Below are 9660 nucleotides of genomic sequence, written 5' to 3' on the forward strand. Positions count from 1 at the left end.
GACAACTGTTTTGTTAATGCACATTTAATAATCAAAATAATAAATATATAATTAATACAAATTCAACAAACAAAACACCACAGCAAGCAATCGAAACAAACAAAAAGAATGTTCATTTAAAAAAAAAAAGAAGACTAATATTCAGATGGCACAATGAAGATGAAAACAATCTGTTTTATGGCAAATCTCAAGACACGATGCGGAGGGTGTGTTTGTAAGACTGTTTTGTTAATGCACATTTAATAATCAAAATAATAAATAAATAAATATATAATTAATACAAATTCAACAAACAAAACACCACAGCAAGCAATCGAAACAAACAAAAAGAATGTTCATTTAAAAAAAAAAAGAAGACTAATATTCAGATGGCACAATGAAGATGAAAACAATCTGTTTTATGGCAAATCTCAAGACACGATGCGGAGGGTGTGTTTGTAATGGAAACCATGTGAGATGCACTTGTGTGTGAGCACACGCTCCTACTTGATATTCTTGAGCAGGGATGTGCGAGCGTTAACCACTGATTTAAAGGCATCTTCACTGCCTGGGGCCACACACTTGTCCGGGTGCAACAGTACAGCCAACTTCCTGTATGCCTTGTTGACTTCCTCCCTACAAGCGGAAAAGGAGAAAAACCTATTAGTCTCAGTTTGCACACATCAAACAGGCCTTTAAAATGCTGATATGGCAAACCACTGTGGTCCCACTAAAGAGGGATCACGGTGAAGAATCAGCTAATGAAGATAGGCTTGGCCCCGTACAAGGATTGTGATTGGCTGGGAATGAGGAATGACACAAGCTCATGATTGGTTTCTCAGGGTGTTGGGGAAATCTCAAAGAGGCTGATTAAGACGGCAGGAGAGAATTTAGGGAGGTAATTGGATTGAAGGCATTCTCTAAAGATCTGACCCACATGATTAAACCAGCCAAGCTAACACAACCAGCAGTGTTGTATCAAAAATACTGAGACAATATAATTAAAAGGGAAATAACAGTATCAAACGGTAACAACTATTTGTTGCTTGCTTTTAAGCATCTGGCATTCTACTAAATATTCCAGGGAACAGGGTAGTAAATACTAACTTTGGTTTTCTGAAAGGTTATTGAAGCCACAAAAAACACATTATGTCCTCTGTCACTGGTGGGCATTGTGTATGTGTTAAACAAAGATGGGAACACACTAACCTATATTAACATCAATTGACTTATAACTTCAGAGAGGTTAAGTGGGGTTTAAGAAAACAGAGCCAAATCAACATCCCAATCCAAATACAAAACCAACAGGGCTTGCACTAGTGATATCTGCTATTTTTAAATGATCGCCCAAAAATGTTTCTATATTTGGCTGATTAGTGCTGCAATCCTGATTTTTGATGCCATAATGTCTGGAGTAGAGTTATTACAAACAACACAGCTGTTTAGGGCTGGTTAAAAAACTTTAGAGAACAAAGCCCAGTGGCCTATATAATATAGTAAATTTTATTTAACTTTTTTTAATACATGTATTTTTTTATAATTATGAAATTTTGTGATATATTACATGTATGGCATTTTATCAACCATCAGCTACCATGCATGCTCTTTAGATATCCACACAAGGCACTATTTTTTCAGTCCATTGCTAAATCACCATTAAATAAATTTATAATATACAAAAACCAAATCTGAAATTATTCAATAAATCAACTGTATAACATTGCCAAACCACTGCTGTCAGGCATTAACAAAACTGCATCTGATACACTGCATTATGCAAATGCATATATACATACACTACTGTTTAAAAGTTTGGGGTCAGAAAGTTTTTTTTTTTTAAATAAATGAATACTTTTGTTTAGCAAGGATGCATTAAATTGATCAAAGGTGACAGCAAAGACATTTATAATGCTACAAAATATTTATATTTTCTAGTTCTATTTAAAATTACGACAGTGTTTTAGTGCCACGTTAAAAAATAAACAAAAATCTAAGATTACGAGATTAAAGTCATATTACAAGAATAAAGTCGAAATTACAAGAATAAAGTCGAAATATTTTGAGAAAAGTCAAAATTATTTAGACTTCATTCTCGTAATTTTGACCTTTCTCTCCAAATATTATGACTTTAATCTTGTAATCTTAGATTTATTTATTTTTTTTAAATGCCATAGTATAAAATAAATGTTCTTCCTAACTTTCTATTCATCAAAGAATAGAAAGAAATCAGTTTCTACAAAAATATTAAGCAGCACAACTGTTTTCAACATCAATAATAGTGAGAAATGTTTCTTGAGCACCAAATCAGCATATTAGACTTGATTTCTGAAAGAGCATGTGACGCAGAAGCCTGGTATAATTTCTGCTTTGCCAACACAGGAATAAATTACATTTAAAAAAATATTATATGAGAAAACGGTTATTTTAAATTGTAATAATATTTCAAGTAATATATTTCAGGTAATTGTAATAATATTTTACTGTTTTTGACTATTTTTGATTAAATAAATGTGTGAGTGGAGGAAAGCTATCATTTAGTTCATTAACCTGATACTGTGCAACAGAGCCCATTATACAGAGCAAAAGGTAATATCTAAATAGCCATTCATCCAGATTATGATATACAAAAGTTCAGCAGCACAAGCAGACACATTTAGCATACAATTTACCTCGTGGCCCCAGGTTTAACCCCCAGCATATCCCAGCTGTCTTTGCTGTTGCGGATGCGTCGGATGGTGTCGGCCTGCTCTTTAGTAAAACCTACATTGACCTCTGGAGTGGGTCTCTTCCCTCCATTTTCACACATATCAGTTATGGATGAGAAAAAGGCCTGTGGGGGTGGACACATAATAAATAAAGAACATTCTTTAAAAAACAAAACAGCAGGGTAGTCAAATGAAAAGAGTTGTATGTGAGTACATACCTGAAACATTTCATTGATGCCTTCACCACTCTGAGCAGAAGTTTCAAAGTAATGAAATCCTCTGCTCTCGGCCCAAAGTCTCCCCTCACTCTCATCCACAACTCGCCTTTTTGTCAGGTCAACCTTTACGGGTCAGAGACCACACTTTATAACATTCTCTCACATATAAATCACAGATAACACAATAGATATTTAAACACTAGTGGCACCTTGTTGGCACACACAATGAAGATGATGTTCTCCATGTTGGCCTGTGAGCCCATTTCCTGCTTCATCTCTGTGAGCCAGCTGTCCAGAGCATCAAAACTCTCCCTCAGACCAACATCATAGACTAGAATCACCCCCTGAGAGTCCTTATAAAACTCATTGCGGACCTGTAAAACACACAACATCAATTCCCTCCAACAACAGACTCTCATAGCCATCACAAGCCTGTGATCAATTTCTATTGACAAATACATGACAATAAGAAAAATGTTAAACGCTGATGCCATCAGGTTCTTCAGGAAGGACGTTACATGGACAGCAACTCAATACTACCACACTGTGGTTAGTTAGATGTATGCATAGAGCAATAACAAAAAACAATTCTCCATTTCAATTTGTAATAAAAAAAGAGACATTTTGTCTACACATTATTTTAATATTACTTTTAAACACACTTAATTAAGTGCATACACATGATAAATCAAGCAATACCTCATAAAAGAAAGGATGTCCAGCCATATCAAAAATGTTTACTTTTATCTCCCTGTCTCGAACCTGGACCCTTGAGATAGGGGGAAAAACACAATTTCATTTACATTTCATCAGTGAATCACAGTAATCGTGCTTTATTAATGGGCATACGTGCATCAAAGAGTATGCACAAGTGCAGCAACCACTACAATCATATTCTTTACTATTTAACATCATTGTAAAATGGTAGGTACACATTGAATTGATGAATAAATAACAATAAAACTAAGTGATAATAGTCTGAGCCAGTAGACAAGACAAGACAGGATACAAATAGGTATTTATGTACCAAGAATAAATGATTTGAACCTCATATTTGAGAAAACAGTGACAGAAGGAAATTATTTGTTAACCCACACCACTTACTTGGTTACACCATAATCTATCCCAATAGTGGCGAGATACTTGGGCACAAACCGCTTCTCACAGTATCGTTTAATAATGCAGCTCTGAAACAAACAGAAATATTATACTCCACATGTACTACATATGTCACCTAGTATGCTACTATACCTATGCAGGATTAAAAAAAAAAAAACGAACAGAGCTCCTAAATGAAATAAAAACAGATTACTAGCAACGAATATTTACAGTAACGTTATCAGTATCCATGTAACATATATCAAATACATAACAATACATGTAATTATAAGGGGAAAGCAGTTACTTCCTAGAGAGAAAATTAAGTAAACATCAAACTACTGATATGTTCAAACATATACGTATCAATAACACAATGATCATATTAATAAACAAATGTAAAGAACCACCTGATTTCTTAAGTTCGATGTTTGTATGGTTCAAGTCCATTCTTACCTTCCCCACCTCTGCATTTCCCAGACTAATGACCTTAACCCGTAACGACTTCTTGTTTTCTCGCCTCTTCTGAACATTCGTGTCCATATTGCACTTATTCCCAAACCTCGTCCAAAGGAGAAGATGAAATATCTCTAGAATTCACGTATGACTATGTCCGAGTCTGTCCGTAAACACAGAGAGCAGCTGGCTATGTGGCTAACAGAGAGCCAGTGTGTCGAGGAATATTATGGATAACATTTTTCCATAAACCGAAAGTACATTTCAAGCATGTTTTTCCGCCCACAACAAACCGCACAACGTTAACGGTTATATTTTAGCAGGTAGAATTATTTAAACTCGACATGCTAACGGGTTAGCTGCCTTACCAACGACTATTTGCTTACACGATTAAAAACAACAGATTCAACAAAGCTTTGTGCCATAGAAATAAATATAAAAAATATAAACACGTGGTTTTAAAACAGCATTTTACATTATATATTAAATAAAGTAGTTAACGGCAATTATGAGAAATAAGCATAATCTGTGTAATCAAAACTGCAAACAGATGAGGGTTTCTATGGCGACAGCAACCCTCATACACAGATTCGACAGTGGGGAGTCAATTGGTGATGTCCGATTCGTGAATGAATCATTACTTTAAATAGGATGAATCAGTTGAACCGGCTCACAAAACCTGATAGAACCATTCGGTCGTGAATAGGAGTCAATGCTTCACGACTGAATCAAAAACTCTTTCTAACATGTCCGACTCGGAATGTGTCGAGAAAAGATGAGTAAACTGATTACGAGAAATTTCAATGAACCGAAAATTTGACATATGGAGCGAAAAGTAAGTTATGCTACTTTTAAAGCTGAATTTGTGTTTACGATTTGATGGTATGGTCGTTTGATCATACGAAGAAATGTGCATACGAGTTGTTTTTAATATCGCGTATTTTTATTAAATCCTTCAAAATATTTTCAGTCAAGCGTTTAGTGTTTAATATAAGTGCAAACTGGGACACATTAAATACACTTAATAAAACAAGCATTAACAAGAATATGTGGTTACAAATGGCTTTATTGTAATGTTTTAGGGCGATTCAGTGTTTTTTTTAACCGGTTCTTTAAAACGAATTGTTCAGAAGAACCGATTCGCGGAAATCACTAGAGTCAATTCATACTACAGTTTAAATATATAAATAAAATTGACAGTAAATTTAATGTCCTAAAATAAGATCTAAAGGCAAAAAGAGGGATATAAAAAGCTGCTGGAACTCTATATAAAGTTCCTGAGCCAAGTGAGTGACAATGGGATGGAGAGAGAGAGTGCAACAAACCAATGCATGGAGGGAGGGAGGTAGGCTCTCATTAACATAGCCTACAGTGGATGAAAGTTTACAGGTCTAAAACTAGTAACTTAGTCCGGGACTCCCATGCTTTCCAAAAAGGATTCAGATATAGAATAGTTTCGATTACAGGAATATATATTATTCTCATTAGTATAGCGAGAAGATGCCACTTCCATGTTTTCCAAATTTTTCAGGTCTCCCAGATTTGCCAAATCCAAGACGACTACTATTGGATTGCAGTACTCTGCTGGACCATCAGGTTGGAGGTGGTAAGCATATTTTTTCACTATATATTTCTGTTTTTGTTGTTTTTACATGCAATTGTTTTCATTTATAGCACATGAGCACTTTATTTACATTTGATGATTTGAAATAGCCTGATTCTGAATTTGATCCATGAATTTTTGATCTAAGAATGCTCATACAACATTTAACAACTGCAAAAAATAATAAATGGTGGTTGGCAATATGCTGCTATAATTCAACCAGCTTTCAGTTTTGTGTCTAAAGCTGAAACACGGTCAGATTAACACTGAGCCATTTCACATGCCATGGATCAGACGCTAGAGCTTCTCCAATCAGCCCAGGGTAGAAAACAAACACACAGTATACTATATTGTAGATATGGATAATAAAAATATAAAATAAAAAAAAAGGATTTATTAATATAATTTCATTTGGTTAAAAATAGTAGAACAAAACAAGCCAAAAAAATAAAACAACATGCATTAGAATTTCATTAATTAGACAAAGTGGAATTTTGTTCTTCTAATGTATACAACATTCCCTTTTAAATCAAATGCAATATTAAAGTCTCTAAACAAAATTAATCTTTTATTAGACTCTCTTTGTAAGATATCATGCATGTTTTATTCATTATAAAAACAGTGCAAAAAAAGCAGCAGAATGATGCTGAAGCAACAGATTGCATGCAGTATTGCAGCTTTGCTTTATTTATTGTGCATATTTCATTTAATCTTTCATTTCAGGCATCACCGACTTAGCTTCATCCACACTACTTTGCACCAAATACTCAAACACACACTACTAAAACACACAGATCTACTGCAACGTTCAGTTATTTACACCAACTGTACATTTGCATGTACACATATTATATTTCCTGCTGTATTCATATTATTTTCTCTGACCAGCATGCATGGTTGAGGATGAGTCGAACAAGCTGCAGGCAGCCAGACTGCGACTTTGATTTCTCACAGCGTGGATGCCTTAGAGATGTGCGACTGGCTTTAGCTCTTCAAAACCAGATCGATTACATTTTTAACAGCCTGACTATTTCACTCAAATTTTTCCACTCAATGTCAGGTAAATCAGCTTTTCGAGAGAATGTAGGATGAAGTCAGTTATGTATGCTGATCGATTATGCTATGCCTTTTTTTACTTAAAGAGTTAAAAAGATTAGTTAATCAGCAATGGCATATCATGTGAATATTTTTATGGTTGACTAGTATAACAAAACTAATTGATTTGACTAAAAAATATTTGAAATTTAAAAAAAAATAAATATAAATATATATTTTTTTAATTAAAATGTATATTATCATATTGACACTGAGTGAAAAATGTAATTAATAAATGAACTCATTTCACATGGTCAATGTTACAAATATATGGATCTGTGGCCTATAATCCCATATGTTACCAATCAAAAAATGTAGGGTCAGTAAGATTTTTTTTTTAAATTAAGGAATTGATACTTTCATTCAACAAGGATGCATTAAATTGCTCACAAAAGATTTTTATTTCAATAAAAAAGTTATTTTTAACTTTCTGTTAAAGAATCCTGAAAAAAATTTATCATGGTTTCCATGGTAATAATATTTCACAGTATTATCTTTTTACTGTGTTTGTAAGCAAATAAATGCAGCCTTAGTGAGCAAAAGAGATTTTAAAAACATAAAAAATATTACCAACAATTTAACTTTGGAGGATTAGTATATCACAAATTTATGTAACAAAGTTTTAAAAAAATATATTAAAATTTTCGGAATCCTACATTTTTCTGTTGATCCAAGTTTATGTTGAATCCTAGATTTTCAAAAAAATGTTTTTCAGAGATTTGGACCTCACTGCGTGTTATTTAGATTTACATTTTGGCCACAACTGCAAACTGTTTTGGGGCATAATATGTGATGTTTTAATAGCATTACTGAAACACTTTAACTAAGCTTCTTCAAAAAGGCACAACGTCATTCTCATACAGAGTCCTGGGTATGCAAATAATAGTTTTAGATTAACTAGATGCTCATGGAAGTAGAGCTTACAGTGACAAGGTTAAAGAAGTAAATGAATAGACTACATTATTCGGCCTAGAATGAAGTTCCCTCTCTGTAGTTCTGCTTTTCCCTGTGACACTTCCCTATGAGAGTGAGTGGCTTTGATAGTGTGTCCTGTTTTGGGCAATCTGAAGGGATATGGCATCTGTGATGGCTGATGTGCTAAATATAGCTGTCATTTCAAGAAGCTCCAACAATTCAGGGGAACCGTATTTAGAGTGGCTGCGTCATGACGAGAGAGACAGTGCCCGGAGTCTGCGTTCTGTGTTTCGGAAAGATTGATTTTCCATACTGTAGCCGCCACAACATGGAGTTTGATTCATTCACATGCATAGTGAGTTGTGTGTTATGTAATTTCGTAACAAAGCCCTATTAAAGCTGGATGTCTTCTAGTATCCCTACCAGCTTGGAGGATATCATATAAGCCATAGTAGCACATCCGAGCACAACTAGTTCTTTATTATGACATAATCTTCTTTGTCACTGTGCCAGCTATAGCCTTTGTTTTGCAGCGTATACAGATTGCAGATGTGTGTATAGAGTTGTTCTGGGCAACAAAGTATGTACTTACTTCCCTAGTGATGATGTTACACTCCTGATATAAATTATTTAGTTGTTTGTGCTTTTTGAGCATAACATTTTACATTTATTTATTAACATTGTTATCAAATGTAGCATTCTGATATAGCAAGTTAAAATACTAAAGCTAAAAGCAGATATTTTGGCCCCTGGGCTCAGTCAGTGTCAGTAGATTGTGCCAGGTGAATGATAGAGGTGAGTACACAGCCATCAGAGAATTATGAGGGTTGTAAACCATGGGGAACTGTGAAGGTTATATTTACCACCCTGTCCGAGAAACAGAATGCCAAAGCGCTTGCGTTTTATAAATGTAGCTAATACAGTACTAGTAAAGTAGTTCCTGTAGCTTATGTTTGGAGCTCAGATTTATAAACTTAATATTAACCTCTTGCTTTACTTATGATTATGTTGAAGGGATGCTCATCTTGTATGGAGCTTGGATTTATATACTTAATATTCACCTCTTGCTTTATTTATAAGGGATGCTCATCTTGTATGGAGCTTGGATTTATATACTTAATATTCACCTCTTGCTTTATTTATAAGGGATGCTCATCTTGTATGGAGCTTGGATTTATATACTTAATATTCACCTCTTGCTTTATTTATAAGGGATGCTCATCTTGTATGGAGCTTGGATTTATATACTTAATATTCACCTCTTGCTTTATTTATGATTATGTTGAAGGGATGCTCATCTTGTATGGAACTTGGATTTATGAACTTAATATTTACTTCTTGCTATGTTGGGATGCTCATCAAGACCTTCGGTTTTGGGAGCACACATGGACAGATGATTGTGATTTCTTGCAAATCACTTGGTTGTCTGTTGAAAACTTACATGTGAATGTTTGTTCTTCATTCTTTGTCTCCTCCTTGTCTTAACATTGCCAATGTTAGGATGAACTCTCTGGAAACTGAGCTAGACTAAGCATGATTCAAAAATCGCAACAATTATTTAATAATAATAATAATAATAATAATAATTATT

At 34.2% G+C, this 9660-nt stretch overlaps 2 protein-coding genes across 2 annotated transcripts in view; one reads left to right on the forward strand and one right to left on the reverse strand.

Moving 5' to 3' along the window:
• Positions 1-318: 318 nt before the first annotated feature.
• LOC107752776 (dnaJ homolog subfamily C member 27) lies at positions 319-4882 on the reverse strand. The gene is made up of 7 exons (XM_016568841.1): positions 4457-4882; positions 4007-4089; positions 3602-3671; positions 3112-3276; positions 2903-3025; positions 2649-2809; positions 319-615 (listed from the first exon to the last, which is right to left on the reverse strand). The coding sequence occupies exons 1-7, from the start codon at positions 4541-4543 to the stop codon at positions 483-485; spliced, it is 822 nt and encodes a 273-aa protein (XP_016424327.1). The 5' UTR covers positions 4544-4882; the 3' UTR covers positions 319-482.
• Positions 4883-5909: 1027 nt separating this feature from the next.
• Positions 5910-9660, forward strand: part of LOC107752767 (protein EFR3 homolog B-like) — a 27479-nt gene continuing 23728 nt past the window's right edge. Inside the window, exon 1 of the mRNA XM_016568821.1 lies at positions 5910-6062. Coding sequence (XP_016424307.1) covers positions 5957-6062 — 106 coding nt within the window. The 5' untranslated portion in view covers positions 5910-5956. The remainder of the gene's footprint in view (positions 6063-9660) is intronic.

This window comes from Sinocyclocheilus rhinocerous, unplaced genomic scaffold (genome assembly GCF_001515625.1).
Source record: "Sinocyclocheilus rhinocerous isolate Xijiao unplaced genomic scaffold, SAMN03320098_v1.1 scaffold61, whole genome shotgun sequence".
NCBI classification, from domain to species: domain Eukaryota; kingdom Metazoa; phylum Chordata; class Actinopteri; order Cypriniformes; family Cyprinidae; genus Sinocyclocheilus; species Sinocyclocheilus rhinocerous.